This window comes from Callospermophilus lateralis, chromosome 17, assembly GCF_048772815.1.
Source record: "Callospermophilus lateralis isolate mCalLat2 chromosome 17, mCalLat2.hap1, whole genome shotgun sequence".
NCBI lineage: Eukaryota > Metazoa > Chordata > Mammalia > Rodentia > Sciuridae > Callospermophilus > Callospermophilus lateralis.
This window is the reverse complement of record NC_135321.1, coordinates 47,313,045-47,338,043: the sequence shown is the minus strand read 5'-3', so window position 1 is coordinate 47,338,043 and position 24,999 is coordinate 47,313,045. Positions and strand designations below refer to the sequence as shown.

The 24,999-nt window shown below is 32.3% G+C and overlaps 1 protein-coding gene across 2 annotated transcripts in view; it reads left to right on the top strand.

The window, feature by feature from the left end:
* Mib1 (MIB E3 ubiquitin protein ligase 1) overlaps positions 1 to 20,256 on the top strand; it is a 130,537-nt gene extending 110,281 nt beyond the window's left edge. Inside the window, exons 16-22 of one of the 2 annotated variants that reach the window (XM_076836650.1) lie at positions 1,803 to 1,984; positions 4,110 to 4,302; positions 6,172 to 6,250; positions 8,182 to 8,295; positions 9,947 to 10,047; positions 14,016 to 14,187; positions 19,622 to 20,256. In XM_076836650.1, the coding sequence (XP_076692765.1) occupies positions 1,803 to 1,984; positions 4,110 to 4,302; positions 6,172 to 6,250; positions 8,182 to 8,295; positions 9,947 to 10,047; positions 14,016 to 14,156 (810 nt within the window). In that variant the 3' untranslated portion in view covers positions 14,157 to 14,187; positions 19,622 to 20,256. Of the gene's footprint in view, positions 1 to 1,802; positions 1,985 to 4,109; positions 4,303 to 6,171; positions 6,251 to 8,181; positions 8,296 to 9,946; positions 10,048 to 14,015; positions 19,559 to 19,621 lie in introns of those variants that run through there. The other variant, XM_076836649.1, reaches the window with a different exon arrangement.
* The last annotated feature ends 4,743 nt before the right edge of the window (positions 20,257 to 24,999 follow it).

Genomic DNA, 24,999 nt, shown 5'->3' with positions numbered 1-24,999 from the left:
AATACCAAATAATTTCTTTTAATGAGGTCAGTTTCTTTTACCACCATGCAATTAAGTCAAAGAAAAATAGTAAAAATATGATTTTAAATATCTTCACATTTGAGATTTTAAAAGCATTTCATAGTCTTTTGTTCAGAACAATGTTAATTAAAGTGCAAATTAAGAGTCTCAAAGTTGACTCAAGTATTCACACCTAATGTTAACAGAGAATCAGCAAGGGGTTATCAGCTAAAGTAAGATAGAAGTCGGGCTGGAGTTATGGGTCAGTGGTAGAGCACTTGCCTACCATGTGTGAGGCACTGGGTTCAAACCTCAGCACCACATAAAAATAAACAAACAAAATAAAGGCATTGTGTCCATGTGCAACAACAAAAAAATAGAAGTAGCATTTTATTTATCAAGATAGAAGACATTTTGTCTCATATTTAAATGTAGACACTTAGGACTTATTTCTTCACTTCTTTCCATTTCAGTTTATTTACTAGTAATGTTATTTACAAGGACATATTCACTGTCCTATAATATCATCTCATTCACAATAAAATTTCTTTTGGTTTTGGGAAAAAAAGAAAAAAGTATTTAATACTAATTTTAAACATTTGCTTTTAGTGTTTAAAGTTTTTTATTGGTATTTATTATAAGTAACATTAGCTTTCATTTTCTGAGTCTTCTTTTTTTTTTCACTGTACACAATTGTAGCACAACTTTTCATTTCTCTGGTTGTACATGACATAGCTGTCACCCATTATGTTCAGTCATACATGTACCTAGAGTAATGACTCCTTCTCATTTCTGCCATCTTTCCTGCCCTCATGCTCCCTCTCCACCTCTCCCTCCCCTTTGCCCAGAGTTCATTTTCTTGCTTGTGGAAATTCAGTTCCTGTGCCATTTGTTGAAGACTGTTTATTCCTACTGAACTGTCTTGTACGTTTATCCAAAGTCAATTAACGACACATTTGAAGGTCTCTTTGGATTTTGTTTTTTTCATCTGTTTTTAGCTAGGTGATCCCAGCTCAACTGTCTTGATTATTGTAGCTTTATAATGTAGAAATAAAATAGTGTAAGTTGTCCAATTTTCTTCTCCTCCCTCAAAGTGTAGCTATTCTAAGTCCTTTAGATTTTCACATAAGCGTTTGAATAGTTTTTTAAAATATAAAGCATTCTGAGACCAAAATGTTTCAGAATTACTGTCTTATTGTATGGCTGTGGGTGTATTTTCTAACTCCTTTGTGCCTCCCCTTTTTCTCATTTTAAAATGGAGAGAGGGAAGTATCTGCCTACAGAATCTGTTATAAAGATCATGGAAAGTATTTGATGTAGTATAGTACTGAGTACATTATAGATGCTTAGTAAATTTATAGTTAGTTTCTTTTCTCAGCTGTCTTTCTCTTCATTATTTCAAGTTGTTTTCTAGCATCTTCAGAGCCAAATTGAAGAGAAAAGAGAACTATTTCTTCAGTATCTCAACCAGAAGTCTTGTTGTTGAGTTTTATTGGCCTTAATTGACCTGATTGGGATTGTGTATCTGTCCCTGAAGTACTTACATAGGTGGGGTGGATATCTGATTGGACTGAGCCACTTTTTCCCCTGTTACAACTGGAGGATAAATCAATTTTCAAATTATATGCCTATGAAAATTGAGGGATGTAGGGGAAAGAGGACTGAATGATAGAAAGGAAACTCATAGATATTCACCACTTGTGCTCCTGTGCAAGCACACACATATGTATATAATATACTATAGTAATAATTGATAGCAGACTCCTAATGAAAAAATTATGGTTCTTTTCATTTGATTTCAGTTAATAATGGGACTTGGTACCCAGGGGGCAGAGAAGAAGAGTGCAGCATCTATTGCCTGTTTCTTGGCAGCCAATGGCGCTGACCTTGGCATTCGAAATAAGAAGGGTCAATCTCCACTTGATCTCTGTCCTGATCCAAGTCTCTGCAAAGCGTTGGCAAAGTGTCATAAAGAAAAAGTCAGGTGTGTATTATTTATTATCATAAACTTTAATATTCCATAAAGTATTATGTGGTTATATAATAGAGGAATTGAAAGTGTCTTTGTACAATTCCTGTATCCTTTTGTTGCTCCTTTCTTTCCTGAAAAGTATCTGTTATTTCATGTTGTTTTCCATGTTGTTAAGTGTACTGCTTTATGCACAGTATGTTCAAGATACTTTTCTAAAACTATTGATTTTCTAGGAATGTATGTGTTAGAAGAATTTATCTGTAAGAAAAGGTGTTCAAAGCCAGCCTCAGCAAAAAGGAGGCACTTAGCAACTCAGTGAGACCCTGTCTTTAAATAAAATACAAAATAAGGCTGGGGATGTGACTCAGTGGTGGAGTGCCCGAGTTCAATCTCCGGTACTAAAAAAATGAAAGAAAGAAAGAAAACATGTTACTAGTAAATTTTCTGTGACATTAGATATATTTAAAATTTTAATATTTTTCTAAGAGGGACAATTTATATTTTATGAACAAAATACATCTCTTACTAAACTTGGTAACAATTCTAGCATCCTGAATAGAGCCTGACAGGCACTCAGTGAAGTATCAATGAAGGATTGAAACGGTGAACAAATAAGGGAAACCAATTCCCTGTGGAGTTTTCTCTAAAGATGATTATTTCACATTTGCCTTTTTTTCTGAAAGTAAAATATGTCAGTGATATTTTTATGATTTAAATATTTTTCTTATGAGATATTATAGATATACAAAAAGGAACACATCTCTACTGTTTTATCCTAATATTGCTGTGCAATATTATTGCCCTTTATGTCCATTTCTTGTTGCTAAGCATTTCAGTGGATATCCCTTGACCTTTGTGTTCTTTTACTTCTCATAATTTATGTGTAGTGATGAAATGGCATCTCTTTGGAACCCATGCATGGAGCTGTGTTATTGGCGAATGTGATATATCATTATATGTATTTAAGTGTATACTTAAGGAATATTAAATTCTATTACAGAAAGATGCATCTATAGATAGATACAAGGTACTATAATAAGAGTGTTTACATAAACCTAGAAACACTGTAATAACTTTTTAACAGTGGAGCCAAGGATAGAACCTGTGTGTTTTCATGAGTTTCTGAAGCTTATGGTAGAAACAGTACCTTTTCTGTAGGTGTAATTAGTCACACATATGTATTTCTGTGTTTTGTATCTATATTTTTATAGATATATTTTGTCTTTCTGTAACATAATTTTAAACTCCTTAAGGATAAACTTAATGAAATGTCCAAAAAGCAGCTGGAGTGTCATATTTTTTGAAGTGTTCTATAAGTTGTGGACTCTGGTAATGCCTCATCTTGTCTTTAGTTAGTATAACTAACATGGATGCTAGTTAGAATTTTTGTTTTATTCCTAGTCCTCCTTCTGCTTTTATATGTGTGTATGTGTGTATACACACAACAGATTCTGAGTATTGTTAATGTTAAAATGTTTTTTTATTTCTTTGTTAGAAGATTCATCCTTTTCTATTGAGTGAGGAGGATTCATGTAGTTTGAAGTTTGAAATAATAGTAGAAGCAGATAGAGATGTGTGTGTATATATATATATATAGAGAGAGAGAGAGCGAGAGAGAGAGAGAGAGAGATGGATAGATAGATAGCAAAATACAATATACAGGATTTCATATAAAGATATTTATATGAACACTTGATTTTTTTAACATAAACACTTGTTTTTGCATATACTAATAGTGCTGTGGATTTTTTTTTTCCAAGAGAGAGAATTTTTTAATATTTATTTTTAGTTTTCGGTGAACACAACATCTTTATTTTTTTTATATGGTGTGGAGGATTGAACCCAGTGCCCCGCGCATGCCAGGCGAGTGCATTACCGCTTAGCCGCATCCCCAGCCCTGCTGTAGATGTTTTAAAGACAATTAATGAATTTGTTACTGAAATTTTAAAAAAATTAGTTATAGATGGACACCATACTTTCATTTTGTTTGTTTATTTTTATGTAGTGCTGAGCATTCAACCTAGTGCCTCACATGTGGTAGGCAAGCACTCTACTATTGAGCTACAATTTATTCTAAATTGTTATTTGTTACTGAAATATTTTGATGGGCTTAATTTGGAATATTTTCCTTTATTAGTGGTCAAGTAGGTTCTCGGAGTCCTTCTATGATCAGTAATGATTCTGAAACCTTAGAAGAGTGTATGGTGTGCTCAGATATGAAGAGAGATACTCTTTTTGGCCCTTGTGGACATATTGCAACCTGTTCTTTATGTTCTCCACGAGTCAAAAAATGCCTCATCTGTAAAGAACAAGTTCAGTCCAGGACAAAGGTAATTTTTTTTTTATGTAGTATTTTATCATTTTATGAAGTTTTTTGAGACTATAAATAATGATAGAAGAGACTATCTAATATGATTTGTTTAATTTTGTTCTTCCAAATAACATTTTAAAATATAAGAATGTATAATTTATACATTTATTAGGACTAAGAATTTCTGAATTTATTGCTGGTTTACAGTTTTATCTTAGTTTGCCAACCTAATTTATTATTTGAATGTAACTTTTACTCTCAGAAAAAATTTTTAGCTCAATGTTTTTCCTTTTTTATACCTTAAGTTTTACAGTTAAAAAATATTATCTACTGTTTTTCTTCCAAAGCCCTCTGTAACCTAAAGATTTATGTAAATCTACTTTATATTGTATACTGTGAAATTTTCAAACCTGTAGAAAAGTATGAGAACTAAAATGCCCACCCAGCAGTTTTGCTGGATTGATTTTAGAGTGTTTGACTATAAAGAAATAGTGACCCCAAGTGGTTAAAAGGTAGTGAACATATTCATGAAAGTAAAACAAATAATAAAACTGGTATTTTGTTGGATTTGGAAGCATGGATTTTATAGCAATTAGAGAATTACAAACACATAAAAAATTAACACGGACCATTTCTGTTGAAATTGCAAAAATAAGTTTCCAAAAAATGCTAACAAGAAAAGTATGAAATAGTCATTTTCTAAACACTGCTGGAGGCTGGGAGGCCATTCTCATATATCACATGCTTTCACTTAATAATTCCACTCCTGGGAGGAAAATTATGCTTTCAAAGATTTTTTTTTTAATGGGAGAATGAGTAAATATATGGTTGTTAAATCAATTTACTATATTATCTTAAACTCTTTAAAAACAATGTTAGATGATTCAGTGTTGGCTAGATTTAGAATCCAGCAATAATAGGGTCCTAACTAACCATGTTTTACTGAATTCTGTTATTACTTCAACTATGTAAATTCTGTGTACATATTGAGGCATAAGTTGAGAAAGTTGGGGAGGGGGCGTGTGCAAGAGTACACTTGCACATGGGTATGTGAGAATGCATGTGAGCATATGCTTGGAATTTTGGGAAGTTATAGGTGGGTGGTGGTTATCGTTTTTGGAGAGTAGTTTTAAATGACACAAGAAAGAGCTAAATATGACCTTGTGTTAGAAAGACAAAGAATGGGTAGTAGACCAATGTGAAGCCAAGGGCACTAGAGATTGGGTGAGGGGAAAAAGGAAACCAGAGCCAAGGTTGTTAATAGTCACACATCAAAATTGAATTAATCTAGTAGATATGAAGAGAGGAGCTAACGTTGAGAGAAATTATAGAAAGATTGGAAGACTTGTAGTTTAGGGAGAAAGAATAATCCAAAGCTTTGGGCCCCAGGCAGTATGGGAATTGACCAACTTCCAAAATAGTGTGCTTTTAGAGTTCCTTATATGTACGTAACAGAAAAATCCCTCTTGAACTTTAACAATATGATTCATCTGGCTAGATTTTTATTAATGTTATATATCTATCTTCTCTTATTTATTTTTATACTCTGATTTGTTCATTATCCTATCAGTTCCCTTTCAAATGTAGTTTCTGGAAAAAAACTGAAGTCCAGCCCTTTCTTCTTGACTTCAGAGGAAATGAAGTTTTTTTACATGATTTTTTAGTTTGGGAAGGGAGACAAATGCAGAAATAGCGCCTGTTAAGGTAGAGTGCATAAATATGTGAAAATGAGCAACTAGGAAAGTAGAAGATAGAGGGGATGTGTGTGTATTAAGGACAGAGAAATGTAATACACATTTATATCCTGTATTTGGATATAAAAGGAGTTGTTAGAGTTATTAGATTTATCTGTAGTTTTTTATTCTGTGCTTTTGCTTCTTCACTGTAGATTGAAGAATGTGTGGTATGCTCTGACAAGAAAGCAGCTGTTCTTTTTCAGCCTTGTGGACACATGTGTGCTTGTGAAAGTAAGTAGCCTGTATGAAACTTCCTCAGTTATAATTACAACAATATGAAGTGAAACAAAATTTATAGAATATATATAGATATATGTATATATATTCAATCTCTATATATTCTATCAGACTGATAGAATATCAGACTGTCAGCTATTTTCCTCTGCTTGGAGTAGTAGATTAGGCTGAATGTACTCTGTTGTATCAGTTTATATTTTTAAAAATAAATTTAAATTTATTTATTCTAAATTGTTATTTATGCATTTCAATTCATAGTACACATATAGAGCACAATTTTTCATGTCTCTGGTTGTATACAAGGTAGAGTCACACCATTCATGTCTTCATACATGTACTTAAGGTAATGATGTCCATCGCATTCTACTGTATTTCCTACCCCCCATGCTCCCTCCTTTCCCTCCCCTTTGCCCTATCTAAATTTCTTCTATTCCTCCCATGCTCCCTGCTGCTCTCATTATGGATCAGCATCCACATATCAGAGAAAACATTTGGCGTTTGGGTTTTTGGAATTGGCTTAATTCATTTAGCATAATATTCTCCAGCTCCATCCATTTACCTGCAAATGCCATGATTTTATTCTCTTTTAATGCTGAATAATATTCCATTGTTTATATGTACCACAGTTTCTTTATCCAGTTCATGTAGTGAAGGGCATCTAGGTTGGTTCCACATTTTAGCTATTGTGAATTGTGCTGTTATAAACATTGATGTGGCTCTGTTCCTATAGTATGCTATTTTTAAGTCCTTTGAGTATAAACCAAGGAGCGGGATAGCTGGGTCAAATGGTGGTTCCAATCCCAGTTTTCCAAGGAATCTCCATAAATGGGATGAATTCAAACTTTCCATATTGGTTGCACAAATTTGCTTTCCATATTGGTTGCACCAATTTGCAGTCCCACCAGCAATGTATGAGTATGCCTTTTCCCCCATATCCTCAACAAAACTTGTTGTTTATATTCTTAATAGCTGCCATTCTGACTGGAGTAAGATGAAATCGCAGCATAGTTTTGATTTGCATTTCTCTAATTGCTAGAGATGTTGAACATTTTTTCATAGGTTTGTTGATTAATTGAATATCATCTTCTGAGAATTGTCTGTTCAGTTCCTTGGCCATTTACTAATTGGGTTATTTGTTTTTTTTGGAGTTAAGTTTTTTGAGTTCTTTATATATCCTAGAGATTAGTGCTCTATCTGATATGCGTATGGTAAAAATTTGCTACCAAAATGTTTGTTCACCTCACTGATTATTTCTTTTGCTGAGAAGAAACTTTTTAGTTTGAATTCATCCCATTTATTGATTCCTGATTTTATTTCTTCTGCTATAGGAGTCTTATTAAGGAAGTCGGGGCCTAATCTGACATGATGAAGATTTGGGCCTACTTTTTCTTCTGTTAGGCACAGGGTCTCTAGTTTAATGCTTAGGTCCTTGATCCACTTTGAATTGAGTTTTGTGCATGGTGAGAGATAGGGACTTAATTTTATTTTGCTGCATATGGATTTCCAGTTTTCCCAGCACCATTTGTTGAAGAGACAGTCTTCTCCAATAAATGTGTTTGGCGCCTTTGTCTAGTATGAGATAACTATATTTATGTGGGTTTGTCTCTATGTCTTTACTATTGTCTTTACTATGTGTCTTTACTATTTGTCTCTATTCTTTACTATTGGTCTACAAGTCTGTTTTGGTGCCAATACCAAGTTGTTTTGTTACTGTTGCTTTGTAATATAATTTAAGGTCTGGTATTGTGATGCTGAGGATCGAACCCAGTGTCTTGTGCATGCTAGGTGAGCACTTTACCACTGAACCACAATCCCAGCCCCTTATTAATGTTTTAAGTGTAAAATTTAATAGAAATAAGTAGCAAAAGGCAATATTTTAATTGATGCTTTTTCTTGTAAGACATGTTTGTGTTACTAATTTTCAGACTGTGCTAGCCTAATGAAAAAGTGTGTACAGTGTCGGGCAGTAGTTGAACGGAGAGTGCCTTTCATTATGTGCTGTGGAGGAAAAAGTTCAGAAGATGCCGCTGATGATATCTGTAAGTGAATTTTCTTAAAGCATTTTCTTATTTGCTTTCTTGTTGGGATTTTCTTGAATATCTCTCCCCATTTATTTATTTTATTTATTTTTTAACAATTAAAAAAAATATTTTCTAGTTGTTGACATACCTTTATTTTTCATTTATTTATATGTGGTGCTGAGGATCGAACCCGCTAGGCAAGTGCTCTGCCACTGAGCCACAACCTCAGCCCCACTCTTCCCATTTTTAATACATTGTTGCTTTATGAAAAATAAGCTAAGTGAGTTGGATCCACACAGCGGAACCAGTATAGTTTTCTGGTGCTTTCATTATAATTTTGAGATTATAGATTATAGACCTTAAAATATATGTCTTTTGAGGATCCTCATGTGTGGTATAAAGAATATTGTATTCTTGCTTAAAGAATATCAGCAGTAGAGCGTTTGCCTGGCACATGAGAGATCCTGGGTTCCATCCTCAGCACCACATAAAAATAAATAAATAAAATAAAGGTATTGTGCCCAACTACAACGAAAAAGCTAAATATTTTTTTAAATGAATATTTGCTCTCTATTTTTAAGATAAAATTTTGGGTGATGCTGGAGGGCGGGAAATCCAGGGCTTTGTGCATGCTAACTACATGCTGTTCCATTGAGGTACACATGAACCCAATTTAGTGTATATTGAGGGGGAACATCATATTACAAGTTATTTTTTCAGTTTGCAAAAATATAAACCTGGTTTCTTTATGTTGAAGGTCTCCAAGTTTATTTAAGTTGTTTGTATTTTATGGAATAGTAGGTATGCTAAACTGTAACATAGCAAACAAGTAGAAAAATGAAAAATAATTACTTTTTAAATTTGATTTTGTGGTACTAGGATTGAACCCAGCCAGGGCCTTATGCATGTGGGGCAAGTACTCTACCACTGAATTATGTCCCCAGTCATTACCTTCAGCCTTTTAAATAATACAGCTGTTTAAAATTATTTTTTGTCTTTTAGCCAGATGGTTTCTTTGTTATATAAATGTGTTTTTGAACAGATGAGAAAAAACATTATTGTACTCACTTCTGTCCAAAGCTTTTGTCTTTTTTCACAAATAGAGCAGAATAAAAATCCTAGGGATGACCAGGAGTAAAAGACCAAGAATACAGAGAATAGGAAACATGAAATTAAGGATTTCCCTTTATTTTTGCAGTCTACTGATAAAGGCCTTTCTTGAGTTCCTCATTTCAGATCAGTAACAAGAAGCAAATCTGGACATAAAGAAAGGAGTTTTTTGTGTGTCTTCATAAAAATAATCTGAGAGACTTTAATTAGGACTGCCAAAACTGCTACCTGATTTTTTGAGTTCTGTGGTATAAGAGCAGAGAAAATAAGCATGAAATATATTTGTGAACTTCCAAACAAAGCAGGAAGAGCCTTGGAAAATCTAGAAGTCTGTGGATTGTTGTCTTAACAGTGTTAAATAAAATTAGAAATTAATGTGCAAGCCAGTATTTTTGAAGCTTAAAGAATGTAACTATTGTATCTATTGTCCAAGCATGAAAAATATTTTAAAGATTCTTATATATAGTCTTGTTTTTAAATAAACAAAATAGTAATAATTTTAGAAATATCATTTTATGTTAAAACAGGAATAACTAAAATTTTTTTATCTCTGTTATAGCAAGCGGGAATATTCCAGTGTTACAAAAGGACAAGGATAATACCAATGTCAATGCAGATGTGCAAAAGTTGCAGCAACAGTTACAGGACATTAAGGAGCAGGTAATGATTTTGTTACGTTGAACAGTAGTTCTCAGATGCTATGTGATACTTTTTGGTAAAAGTAGTTGAATTTTCTCTAGGTAGCATAGTTTAAAATATTGTATTACTTGTAGCATTTGAATATTTGTAATGAATAGTGTCAGAGTAGGAGATTTAGCCAGGTATTTTTCCAAAGTAGAAAACATGTAAATGACTAATAAATATGGGAAAAAATGCTCAACCACATTACTAACTAGGAAAACCACAGTGAGGGACCTTTTCAAATCTGTTAGAGTGGGGAAAGTCCAATCTAACAAAGAATGTATAGTAGCCATAACTCTTACACTGCTGGTGGAATATGAATTAGAAAAAACACTTTGGAAGATAGTTTGTCATTGCCTAACAAAACTGAACAGGGTATTGTTTAGGAAGAAAAACTTGGAAAAAATCATATATGAGGCATTTAAAGTTAAGGGTTGTGGTTTTCTTGACTGGAGGCACAAGGGAAGTTTCTAGAGCCAGTTACCTGAGTTTTATCAGTTTGTGAGCTTTTATGATTTATATATATATTTGTGTACATGTGATACTTTGATAGAAAGGAAAGAGAGAGAGAGTGAGTATTTGCATAGTAAAGCAAATGTAAAATTCAGAATAGTGGTTATCAATAAATGGTGGATGGAAGGGATTGAGGAAGTTGTTGAAGGGGTTTCAAAAGTGAAAATAGCATTCCATACTTTAAACTCAGTTTTGGTTATGTTGTTTTTAATATCTTATACATATCAACAAAGGAGTATATCTACTCAATATTTAACCAAATCAACAAGAGAAAGAAACTGGCTGAAATTTGGAGGTATGAGGTATGAGGTACATAAAAAAGCAAGTCCTTTTTTTTTTTGGCCCGGCCTTAACTGTTCATTCAGTTTTTTTTTTTTTTTTTTTTTTTTGCTGCTGTGACTAAAAGGTCTGACCAGAAAAATTTTAGAGATGAAAAGTTTATTTGAGGGCCCACAGTTTCAGAGGTCTTAGTCCATAGAAGGCTGACTCCATTCCTAGGGGCTTAAGGTGAGGCTCAACATCATGGCAGAAGAGTGTGGTGGGAGGGAAGCATCTCACATGGTGATCAGAAAGCAGAGACTCCACTCTCCAGAGACAAAATATATACCTAATAGCCACACTCCCAGTGAACCACTCCCTCCTGCTACACCCCACCTGTCTCCAGGTACCACTCAGTTAATCCCATTAGGAATTAATTCACTGATTAGGTTAATTAATTCACTGAATTAATTAATTCGATGAAAAAGTTATAACCCAATCATTTCTCCTCTAAAACTTCTTGCATTGTCTTCACACATGAGCTTTTGGAGGACACCACATCTAAACCATAATACTTACCATTTAACCCAACAGCTTATTCTGATTCAAAGGTTTGAGCAGCAAAAATGTTCTTTCTGTGATTTAGCATTACATCAGTATAACCATGCAGTTATAACTCAGTGAGTTCACTTTCTGAATTTATAAGAAAGTAACGTAGTCATAGATAGTAACCCAAGATAATGATTCACCACTGGTTTAGAATTGACTATAATGTATTTATTAGGTATTTAAACACCCATATGAAAAGATGAAAACTTTGATTGCATTCATTTTCTTTTTTTAAATCCCATACTTAGCAATTGTTATATAGTAAGTAAGTAAAGATAAATAGGATTTTAAAGTTTCTTAAGTAGATTGAAACATATCTGACTCATTCTGATACAAAATAAAACATTTTAAAGAATTCTGAAGCTCCTAACATCTCCGTTTTTTTCTCATTTCACTTAAAGTTGATCTTTTTCTTCTATGAAAAGCATTTTATCTTAGTATGAATTTAAATTTTGTGGATTTTTGAAAAGCATTTTATCTTAGTATGAATTTAAATTTTGTGGATTTTTTGTTTGTTTGTTTTATTTTGCAGTGCTAGGGATTGAGACTATGATCTAACACATGCCAGGCAAGTTCTCTACCACTGAGCTACATCCCTAGCCTTTTACATTGAATAATGAAATTTTTTTCCCTTTTACTAATTTATATATATATTATTGGAATAAAAGGTGAAAGATTTATGTTGTCTGAAGAGAAACCAGAGTATTGTATGCACTGATGAGACTTAACTGAATTCTCTTATGGATCCTAAAAGAATAAATTCAGCTCTACTCTTTTTTTAGTGGTGCTGGGGATGAAACCCAGGGCATTGCACATTGCTAAGTAAGCGTTCTTCCATTGAGCTATAGCCCCAGCCTTCAGTACTACTTACATCCAAAACAAGTTTATTCTTTCTTAAAAATCCATATGATCATATTTTATCACCTTAGTATTTAAGTAGTTTTAATCAAACTAATTTTCTGAGAAATGTTGGGATTTCTTGGAGGAACACCTATTAAGGTTAATTAGGAAAACTAAAGAAAACATCTAAATAACTCTCTTGACTTAAATATCTCATCTTTCTATTACCACCTTGTCTCTTTAACAGACAAAAACTAATATCAGCTGTAATTAAGAAAGTATTGATATTAGCTAGGCATGGTGGCACATGCCTATAACTCCAGCAACTTGGAAAGCTGAGGCAGGAGGATCCCAAGTCTGAGGCTAGCTTTAGCAATTTAGTGAAATCCTCTCTCAGAATAAAAATATAAAAAAGGACTTGGGATGTCTGGTAACATAGCTCAGTAATCAGGTACTCCTGAGTTTAATCCCAGTACCAAAAAGAAAAAGGATATTAATATTAAAGCAGTAGCACAGGCTACATAGATATATTTACTTTTAGAAATAAGAGGAGTTATTAATTATTTAGAATTCTAGAAAATTTAGTGAAAATGAAACTTTTAATGATGCGAAAAAGGTGGTTTGGCTTTTTCAAAATCCAAAAAGATGTGATTTTTCTCTAGCTTTGCTTTTAGATGTAACAGTTTGCCTTGGAGGAGTGTGGTAAACAATTTAAACCACAAGTCTTTTTTTTTTTTTTTTTTTTTAAACATTAATCTCTGGTATTGTCAAAGTTGGTAACTACATTGCCGTATAAGCTTCAAACCTATATGTCTTTTTTTTTAATAGTTATTTTTTGTTGTAGTTGGGCACAATACCTTTATTTTAACGTGGTGCTGAGGATAGAACTCAGGGCCTCACACGTGGTAGGTGAGTGCTCTACTGCTGAGCCACAACCCCAGCCCCTTATATGTCTTTTAATCTAGACATTTTTGCTTATGTATTTTTTTGTGTGTTATTAGGGAAAAGATATAATTCAAAATGAAGTGTAGTATTAAGGTAAAATTTGTTATAAGATTAAATATGTTTTTGTGAATAAATATGACTTCCTAGAATATTTTCACAGAAGTATACCTAACAAACTAAATTCTTCAAGTATGAAATTTATTAATATGTAGCTAAGGGTAATTATTTTTAACTTAAGGAATTTGCATTGCTAGTAGAATAGTATAGCACATTTTAAGAGTAAGAGCTCTGGGGCTATGTAATCTGAATTTACATTCTGGCATACTGCTTGCCTTGAGGAAGGTTTGAACCCCATTAAGCTTTAGTTTCCTTGTTTTTTTTTTTAACACAGGAGTGATGATAGTACTGAGATTGTATGGTATCTAGCCTCATTCTGGCAAGTGTTCATCTCTACACTGCTCCCCCCCTCCAATACACCTGATATGTGGTAGTGTTTTCGTGCACGAGCAGCTGAGTAGGACTGTTTTCATCCATTTCCTTTGTATTTTGGTATTTGCATCTTTTGTTTTATATTTAGTATTTACTTTATGTAGTTCTTTGTATATTTTCTCAATAGAACAACCAGTATTTATATTTTATAGGGATAACATTTTAAATTTTTAAAAAGCAACAAAATTATTTGAAACAACAACAAAATATTATGACATAATGGAGTTGTCACATAGTACATTTTAAAATACAAAATGTCTCAGCATTTATTACTTTATTATCTCACGTTACAGACAATGTGCCCTGTGTGTTTGGATCGTCTGAAGAATATGATTTTCCTCTGTGGCCACGGAACATGCCAGCTATGTGGAGACCGAATGAGTGAATGTCCAATTTGTCGCAAGGCTATTGAACGAAGGATTCTTTTGTACTGACTAAGAAACACAGAGTGTTTTGTTAGCTAAAGTATGTGGTCATGGGATCTTTGTAAGCTTTTAAGCTAGTTGGAAGTTCTAATGAATTAATTTTTAATATCATAGTTTCTTTACTAGAGTACAATTTGACTATCAATGTACTAGAAGAACAAAACTCTTCAGTTTTGATATCATGATTTTTGTTTATTTTTGTTTTCTTCTTCTTTTAAACTGGAAACATTAAATCCATGGTAATTCATAGGTAATTTCCTTTTAAGTTCTAAGGGGAAAATCCTTTAAGGATCTCCTTTTATTTTTCTTTTTATTGCATTTTCTCTTAAAATTTATAAATTTGTTAACTCAAAAAATGTACTTCCATGTACATTTGTATCTTTCAGTTTATTATGATTTTATACAATGAAATGGCATGGGTACTCTGAGATGTAATGCATCAAGTGAAAACAACAAGTCAAATTATTATGTCACATGTTAAATGATAAAATTATACTACAAATTCCACATGATTAAGGGACTATTGAAGAGAAGATTCTGTTTTTAAGATAATGAGAAGTTATCCAAATGTTTGTTTCTGAAATCTTAGTATCATTGGAAGCATAGATTAAGAGAATATTGACCCTGCATTTACCTTGCTTTCTAAATTTAAAAGGAAAACTGAGTCAGATTACAGTTTTAAACAATCATAGTGAAGAACTGAAGAGGGGGGCAATAAAAAAGTACCTATTACTGACCATTAACAGTTGCATTTCTAATATAAATTTATGCAGTCAGCCAATTAAAAATATCTGTGAAAAGTGTACTTCAGTTTTCTCTGTGATTACTTATCTGGGCTTGATCTAAACAGTGCAATGATATAGCCCCATTTGGGCCTCTGAGGTTCTATTCAGCTTGAATTCCTTGTCCAAAGGCAGCAATTTTCTCCTCTCTGTATCTATTAATTCTGACAGTATTACTGATTTTACCTTCATCAAAGGCCTTACTTCCATTATTCTCTCTCAAATAGTAACTCCTTCTATAATGAAAACAGTTTCTTTATATCTACAGATGAAGATATTATTTAAACTGCCAACAATATCCAAGATACAGTAAATAACTTAATAACTGATACTTGTTTAGAAAGAGTACCCAGACATTTATAGAAATATGTCTGATTGCCTGTATAATATTGGGGGGGGTGCACACTTGACTCTAGAGCTTCTAATTGTTTTCTCTCCTTTGAATGAGTGATCTTTTGTATCTAGGGTAAATATATACATAAAATGTTTTGGGGTTCCTTGCTGCTAGATTATTAAAAAAAAATCAGCTGTTTACAATAATACCTACTATGTACTGTGTATAAGCATACTTCTAAGTATAGTGGATTTTTTTTTTTTTTTTGTAGTTTTTTTCGCCCTTTAAATCTGGCTAGCTTTTCTTATTTCTGTTTTTCTTCTATAACACCTGAATGTGAAAATATGATGTGTCTAGCCCTCTTAGCACTGTTACTGGCTATTTAATTATTAGCTGGCTGCTTGTGTAGTCTTAGCAAACCCATATCTGTGTTTAGCTGAGTAATCTTTATTATTTTGAATAGTAAAGTTTTTATAAATTTCAAATTTGAAACTTTATGTTGACTATTCAGTTATCTAGAAAGGGGTCACTGAGACTATTTTTAAAGTATATTTTGAGCTTCGTTTTTTAAAATGATGATGTTCACATAGGGAGACAGACTTATTGCAAATTTGAAAAAAGCAGAAGTAGGTATTTTTTTTTTTCTTCCAATCCATAGACCACCCATATTTCCACTAGGTCAGCAGGTAAGAAGGGAGCACCTGGCTGACTCTTGTAATTTGGCCAATCCGAGAACTGTGGAAAGGCTTAGTTGTTTTTCATTGAAGTCTCTTTTGTCTTCTGAAGCTGCAGTGCTAAAATTTATATCCCTAAAAGGCAATATCATCTTCCAAGCTAATTTAATTATTTCCATCATATGAGAAATTGTTTTCTATTATAGAAGTTATAAAGTGACTATAAACTTCAGTGCTAAATACTTGCAGACTTTATCTGTATCACTTTGAAGTTTGTTTAATAAATAGAAAATGTTTTTCTTCATGTTTTCAAGCACCTAAAAAATAATGTTTTTTTTTTGTGAGAGAGAATAAGAATTTAATCATTTAAGTGACTTTTCTCCAGCTCACTGAAACTGCTACCTCTTATATGTCTTTTAGCAGTACTTTGCCAATTAGATGTTTCCTTCTTATTATGTAAACCTTTTTTATCCTGTGTTTAAAAGAACTGTTTTCCTAGAATCACTTAAAAAAAAAACATGCATTTATTTAAAAAATGTATTTATTGAGCTTCAGGGGCTAGATACACAACGTTGGGAAAAAAAGGGGGGGGTCAGCCTCTTAGCACTCTCAGAATTTATTGTGTGGCAGTTGTATATTTGAAGTCCTATCTGTAGAGGAAAGAAAGAAATCCAAAGGCACTGATAGCATTGCTTCCTAATGTTTTAGAAGACTTGTCAGTGAGTAATATTTGGATTCCCTTTCTATGCCCCCTCACCCTCCCACATTTTCTTCTTTATTCTTCTAAGACTGTCAGCTCTTTTACTCCAGACACACACAACTTACCAGATGGTGCTATCCTAATTGTATGTATTCACATCATTTAACATTTTTACTTATACTGTATACATATTTAATTTTGTCAGGAGCAAGATGTTTAAGAAAAGATAATTTTGTATTAGTGAAGGAACTTTATTGGATAAGTGTTTAGCTGGACGAATTATGCTTGAAATATTTTTAATTTTAAAGATTGCGAATTAACCAGTTAGCTATTTGAAGCATAAAATTAATTGATAGATAATATTGCAAATAACTTTGTCATATTTTTTAATGGCTTTAGTCATTAAGAGCATGCTAGCATATTGAATTGTTTGTTGCTTAAGATTTGTCCAGTTCAAATTTCAAAGCTTGCTGGGTCATTTTTAATGCACTAGAAACATCCTGTCTAGTTATGTGTTGCTTAATTGCTGTTCTTTGTTTATTCTGAATTCTGGACCCTTTTTGGACTAGGAATTAATTAAACTTAAAAAAACGAAGAGAACAGAAATGAGTCAGGGCATTGGGGTTGCAAAATGTGGGAAACAGAAAAGTCAATGTTTGAGTGTAGAAGAAAAAAAGAGGATCATGTAGATTTCATCAAAGCATTAGTGAAGAGAATATGCTTAATTGAAGAACAAAACGGGTCTCTTAACCAATCATTTAGTTTAGTTTAATTGACAATTGTTTTGTAAATTATAGACTTTAACGGCTTGCTTTTTTTAATTCAAAAGGAAAAGCACTTATCCTCTCAGTGTCTAAAAGTGTTTTATAGTAATAATTTGTATAAAAATTGAATTTTGGAATAGATTTTTTTGCATTTTTTATTGTGGTAAAAAACATAAAATTTGCCATCTTAACTATTTCTAAGTGTACAGTTCAGTACTGTTAAATACATTCACATTGTTGTGAAACAGATCTCTAGAATTTTATCTTTGTAAAACTGAAATGTTTTACCCAGTAAACAACTCCTCTTTTCTTTTACTCCACTGTGGAATGGAATTTTGACCACATATAAATTCAACACCTGATTTATTTAGTAGTTAGTGTTTGCACACTCTGAAGTCATGGTAAACGTCAAGTCTCTAAAATTTGGGGCAATAGCATTTCTCTCCCTCTGCCCCAATTATTATTGATAATAATTGGGTAGGTTTTAAATGCTTGTTTATTGAAAGAGTTTGTTGTTTCATTTTGAGTCAAAGGGGAGAAATATACGTTAAGTATCACAAGTAGGTAAACTTGGAATTTGTAGCAAAATGGGGGGAGGTAATAGACTTTCACAAATTATGTGTGCCTTGTTGAAAATGTCCATTGTCTTTAAATTTACCATCAAAGTTTCAGAATATGTTTTTCTCTCAAACGTAACCTAATTTTACTTGCTTGAATTTATGATAGGAATGCTTACTGATATTACTTGATAATATATATCCTTGGAACTTTAACACACACATATATATCAATGGCAGTATTAATGATTCCACTTGTACTTTAAAACATTAAATTTGAGGAAACTTTAATGTCTTGTGTATAGTGCTTTACTACAGTGAGGGGGGAAATTCTTTAGATTGAGCTTCAGTGTACTGATAAATGGTTAGTAGTGGGTTAAACTGTAGTATAAATGTAAACTAGATGGTGGAGCTGATGCATTAAAATTGTAAGTTGCATTTTCTACCTCCTTTTCTGTCAGAGTATTACTTTTTCCATCATTTTTTCTTATGTGTGGTAAAGAGGAAATGAGAACCTGAGATTAAAATTGAGATTTTTATTTTGTTGGGAACTTAAGTGGTAGGTACAGGAGAAGTGACTTGTCACATTAATTTGGTGCCTGAATCCATAACTATAAGATAATTGATGTGTACAAAATGTCTTAAGATAATATTGCTGAATATTTTAATTTTCCTGTATAGTCTCTTGATTTGTTTCATAAACATGACTTCTTTCCTCCAAAAAAAAAGATCTTATAATTTTTATAAAATAAATAAGTGTGCCATTTTGTTTGAGATATAATTTCAGGAAGCATTGAAAGTTCTGACTCAGGGCTTTTTAACAGTTTAAGCAATTGTTAGTTTTTTGGAAACTCCATCTACATAATTCTTCAGTGCCTTGAAAGAATTATTAACTTGGCAACACTATTAAACTTTATAGAAGATGGTCTCTAGTATACGTGTGACATTATATACACGTTTAAAAGTCATACTACTTAATCTTGTATCATAGGGATACTGCACATGTGCTGGGTTTGCATAATTCTTTAAAGGAAGTTTTCTAGATTTGCACTTGATATTTGTTTTTTTTAATATACTGATAATTTATGGCCATGACACTGTTACCAGAAAAATGTTTCTATGTTGTCATTATGCAAAGTGATCTACAGGTGAGAGAGAAAGCTTACACAGTTTGCTGTTAAGTATTAATGGAGGATAAGTTTGGGAAACACAGATTGTGTTCCCCTCAAACGAAACAAAACAAAAAAAATGATACCATTTAAAAATATTTTTTTAAGGAAATTATGAATTGCATGTCATTCTTCATTATAGTCTTAGAGACTAAATCCACAAAATTGTTTTCTATGTTCAGTATGCTTGTGTCTTTCTAAATGCATTCTATTCAGTGATAGAAAACGGTTTTAGTAGTGTTTTGCTCTATATTCATTATTTAGCTTTCAATATTGGATTAGGTTAAAAATCTTATTTGTGGATATAGTTATGTATGGCAAAGGATTCTTGCTTACTATCTTGTTAAAAAATGCTAATAATAAGAGCTAAGCTTTTAAAAACAAATGCAGACATTTACCATGAATAAAACCTGTGGTGTAATATCATATAATGCTTTTCTCTGATTTTTAAAAACTATTCTTTATAGTAATATACATGAATTTTTATTTTTAAGGCATTTGAAAACAAATCTCAATACATCAAAAAAAAATCTATTATTGTTGGAAAGGAAATTACCATATCTTTAAGAGACAAGGACATTCATCTCCAACTCAATATAAGAAGTAAGCATCCACATCTAGAAGGCTCCCATTGCAATTGTTTACATTTCAGGTACCTCTATCTAAGGGCCAAAGAAGCTTTCATACTTTAACACCTCCACACTCTTTCAGGATAAAAGTGTGTTGTGAAAATAGTCTGAATAGGATAAACTTCATAAAAAGTAAATCAGTCAGGAAGACTCAGCTTTTCTTTTTAAAAAAACCATCTTATTCCTCTTCACAACTCAGATGTAGATTTCATTTTCAAGGTAGACATTTTAGAGCAATGATTTATTTGACTTTTATAGTGTTTTGTGACTGTATAAGTCATTGAATGGTTTAGGGGGTTATTTTTACAAGTTAGTATAAGCACTTATTTGTAGGTTGAGAGGTTGTCTAGTTCTAGTTCAAAAGATGTCCATCTCAGATGTTTAAGAGAAAAACCATCTAAACAAAATATTTTGTTTATTTGATAAAAACATCTGTATTTCACCTTTAAAATTGTGAATTTATTTTGGATAACCTCTAAGTGTATTTTTTGTTTATTCTGTTGCTGTATAATTAGATATTTCATGCTGATATGTCTTTTAAATTGAAACTGTATAATAGCTTTTTGAAATAAAGAAATTTTAGAAAATCTGCTTTATATTTATCATTGACAATTATTCATCCTTCACAGAGGTTAAAATTACTTGATAGTTGTATAGTATGGTATTTTCCAAACTTAACGTTTAAATAATGTATTGTGGAGCAAGAATAAGTAGGAATTTATAATAAGGAATAAATGGATTAAAATAGAATACCAAAATTGATCTCTCAGGTAAATTTCTGAAGAATGGTCATTTGGCTAACAGTTTCTCCCTTTATTTAAAAAAAAAAAAAACTAGTTGATAAAATTCATTTTTCTTTTATTAAAGACAAAAATTATAGGCATAATATAAAAATATAAGACTAGATCTATAACAGAGATCATCAGTTGCTGAGTGGATGACAGGCCAAGAGGACCATTAGGCAATGCTGCTTCTGCATGATGCTCTAGTCAGATGTAACGAATTGATACTTTAGATACCCCTTCATGCTAGGTTCTTCATTCATATGGCTATGACAGCTTTCTCAAAGAGTTTCCAAAACAATATAAATTATTTTTATTTTTTATATATTTTAGAGTATGGCCCTCCTTTCCTTGCTCTCGTCTTTCTTTCCACAAAACACTAATTAATCATGAGTACAACATTGACAAACAGTTGTAACTAACCCTAATTTGATAAAGAGAAACAACAAGTGAGAGTCTTTGCCTGTTTACAGACTCAATATGGACAAATTTGAAAGGTTCTAAGGAAGGTCTCACATACTTGAACAGAACTCAGCATCAATCAACTGGATCTAATTGACATCTACAGAATAATTCATCCAGTGACATCAAAATACACACAACTCTCAAGTTCACATAGAACCTTCACCGCAAATTTTAGTGAATTTTAAAAGATTAGAAATCATAATATTCTCACAGACTACAATGGAATTAAATTAGAAATCAACAACAGAAGGAAAGGACAGCTGGAAAACTCCCAAGTACTTGGAGAAGTTTTATGATACTTGGGCCAAAGAAAAGAGAAATTTTAAAATACTTTGAGTTAAATGAATATACAAACTATCAAAATTTGTGGGAGGTGCCCGTAATGCCAGCTGTTTGGGAAGCTGAAGCAGGAGGACTGCAAGTTGGAGGCTAGCCACTGCAACTTAGTAAGATCCTGTCTTAAAAAATAAATAGGTCTGGGATGTAGCTAAGCGCAACAGCTCCCCTGGGTTCTATCCCCAGTATCAAAAAAAAACAAAAAAAAAAACCCTAAAAGCTAAATTGCAGGATGCAGCAAAAATTCAGCCCCTTGGAGACAAATTTGTAACATTAATTATTTTACGTCTTTTCTAAAATAAACAATCTAAACTTCCACTTCAAAAAGAACAAACTTCAGTCCAAGTAGTCAGAAGAAAAGAAATAAAATCAGAGCAGAAATCAATAAAATTGAAAACAGGAAATACAGAAAATCAAGGAGCTGAAAGCTTGTTCTTTGAAAAAAATCAAAATTTTAAACTTCTAGCTAGCTTAACTAAGAAAAACAGGCATAAATTACTGAAATCAGAAGTGAAATATGCTCATTATAGATTATATAGTGATTATATAATTATGTATATTATATCATTTTTCTTTTATTAAGGACAAAAAAATTATAGGCATAATATAAAAATACAGGACTGGATCTGTAACAAGAGATTCCATCCCTACATATTAGACAACTTAGATGAAATGGACCAATTTTTTGAAAGATGCGTTACACACAAGGAGAAATAGATAATCTGAATATCAAAGAAATTGAATCCATAATAACTGTGTGTGTGTGTGTGTGTGTGTGTGAGTGACACAGAGAGAGAGAGAGACTGGAGATTTAACCAAAGAAGACTTTGTTAGGTTACGTAGGTGCTCTATCTACCATTGAGCTTTATGTCTAGCCCAATGATGAATCTTACAAAACAGAAAGCAGCAGGACCAGATGAGTTTATTGTTGAATTCTATGAAACACTGAAGGAAGAAATTATACCAATTATCTACAATCTGTCTTCCAGAAAATAGAAGCAGAAGGAATACTTCATGAGTTGTTCTATGAAGCCAGTATTTCCCTAAACCAGATAAAGACCTTATAAGAATGGAAAATTATAAGTCAATACCTCTCATGAGTGTAAATGTAAAACTTCTCAATGATATTGGCAAACTAAACCAGCAATGTATAAACAGGTATATATAAAACCCACAACCAAGAAATTCATTTCAGGCATGCCAGACTGGATCAACATTTGAAAGTTAATGTGTTTCATCACAATAAGAGGTTGAAGAAGAAAAAAATATGACCATATTAATAAATAAGAAAAAAACCTTTGACAAAATTCCCATCGTCATAAATTCTCAGCAAACTAGGAATAGAGGGGAACCTCTTCAATTTGATAATTCACAAAAACCCTAAATAGTTAACATCATATTTGCTTTTCCCCTAAGATTGGGAATAAGATAAGAATGTCATCTTTCACCATTCTTATTCAGCATTGCACTAAAGTCCTAGCAATGTGATAAGAAAAGGAAATAAAAGGTATACATATTGGGAAGGAAGAAATAAAATTATCTTTTTCTACATGGATTTCTATGTAGAAAATCTTGAAGAATCAAAAAAAGGGGGGGGTCCTAAAACTAATAGTAAGTTTGCAAGATGCTAGGTTAATAAACAAAAGTCAACTGCTTTACTATATACCAGAAGTGAAAGATTTTGAAATTAAAGACAATAACATTTATGTTAGCACCAAAAAAATTCTAAAACCCTAGGGTATAAATCTAACAAGATGTAGAGGATCTAGAAGAGGAAAACTATAAAACTGATGGGAAAAAAAAAAAGATTTTATGTTACTAGGTAGGAAGACTCAGTATTGTAAAATGTCAGTTTTTCCCCAACTTGGTCTATGAATTCTTGCAATCTTAATAAAATTCCCAGCAAGTTCTTTTGTAGAGATTGACAAACTGATTCAAAAGTTTATATGGAAAAGGAAAGATCTCATAATCTCATAATAGTCAACACAATGCCAAAGAACAAAGTTGGAGGACTGACACTACCTGACTTAAGGACTTAAAATATAAAGCAGTCGAAACAGTTTGATATTGATTAAAGTATGGACAATTCAGTGGAATAAAATAGCCCAAAACCAGAGCTACACAAATAGAATAAACAGGTCTTTGATAAAGGAATGAAGGCATTGAAATGAAGGAAGAATAGTTTTTGAGAAATGGTGCTAGAACAACTGGATATTCAAATGAAAAAAAAAAAAAAAAAAAAAACCAATACAGGCCTCATACTTTCCAAAACAAGTCAAAATGGATCATAGATTTAAAAGTGAAATTATAAGCTATAAAACTTCTTGAAGATAACAGAAGAGAACATTTAGGAGAATTTGGGTCTGGTTATGTGTTTTTTAGATAAAATACTGAACGCATGATCCAGGAAAGAAAAGACTAATAAGGAAGACTTCATTAAAACTAAAAGTTCTGTTGTGAAAGACATCATTAAGAAAGTGAAAAGGTAAGCGACAGACTTGGAGAAGATGTTTGCAAAACATACTTGCTGAAGAACTTGTATCCAAAATAAACAAAGAAAACAACCCAATTTACAATTGAGCAAAATATCTGGACTCTTTACTAGAAAAGATATGAATATGACAAACATGAAAAGATGCTCAGCATCATATGTAATTAGAGATTGCTATTTAAAACAACATTGAGGTGGTACCATTCATTAGAATGGCTAAAATTAAACATCAACAATAACAACAACAAAAACCCTGACAATACCACATGGTGAAAAGGAAGTAGAGCAACAGGAACTCTTAATTTGTTATTAATGGACTACAAAATGGTGCTGCCACTTTGGGAAATAAAAATTTGACAGTTTCTTATAAAAGTAATCATTATCATATGATCCAGGAATTATTTGCCCAAATTATTTGCCCAACTTATTTTCATAAGTTGAAAACTTATGTCCACACATAGAACCAGAACATGAATGTTTAAAGCAGTTTTATTTATAATTGCTAAAACCTGAAAGTAACATGATCCTCAATAGGTGAATGGGTTAAGCCAACTGTGGCAAATCTACATAATGGAACATGATTGGAAATAAAAAGAAGTGACACGGAAGAACACTAAATATATATTGTTAAAGACACCAGGCTAAAAGGCTATAAACTGTATGATTCTGACTATACGAAATACTGGAAAAGGCTTAACGGTGAAAAAAGACCAGTGGTTGCCAAAAGTTCGGGTAGAAAGAGGAAGAGATAAATAGAGCACAGGATTTTTAGGACTGGAACTATTTTGAATGATACCATGATAGTGGACACATCATGTTATGCACTTGTTAAAACCCATAGAACTGTACAGCATAGAGTGAACCCTCATTCAAACTGTGAACTTCAATTAATGATAGTGTATTAATATTGGCTCATCAGTTGTTACATATGTACCATACTAATGCAAGATGTTAATAACAAGAAAAGCTGCATGTGGGAGAGGTGAGAACTCTACTATCTGCTCAATATTTTAGTAAAACTAATAGTGTTCTAAAAAAAAATACAAAGTCAAGAGTAGTTTGGAGAGTGCTTGCCTTTCTTTTCTATAACTTTTATGTGGATCAAGCATCTTTTCTATGCCTTGGCAAGTTTTGTTATTTATTAATTGATGATAATGGAGATTGAACCT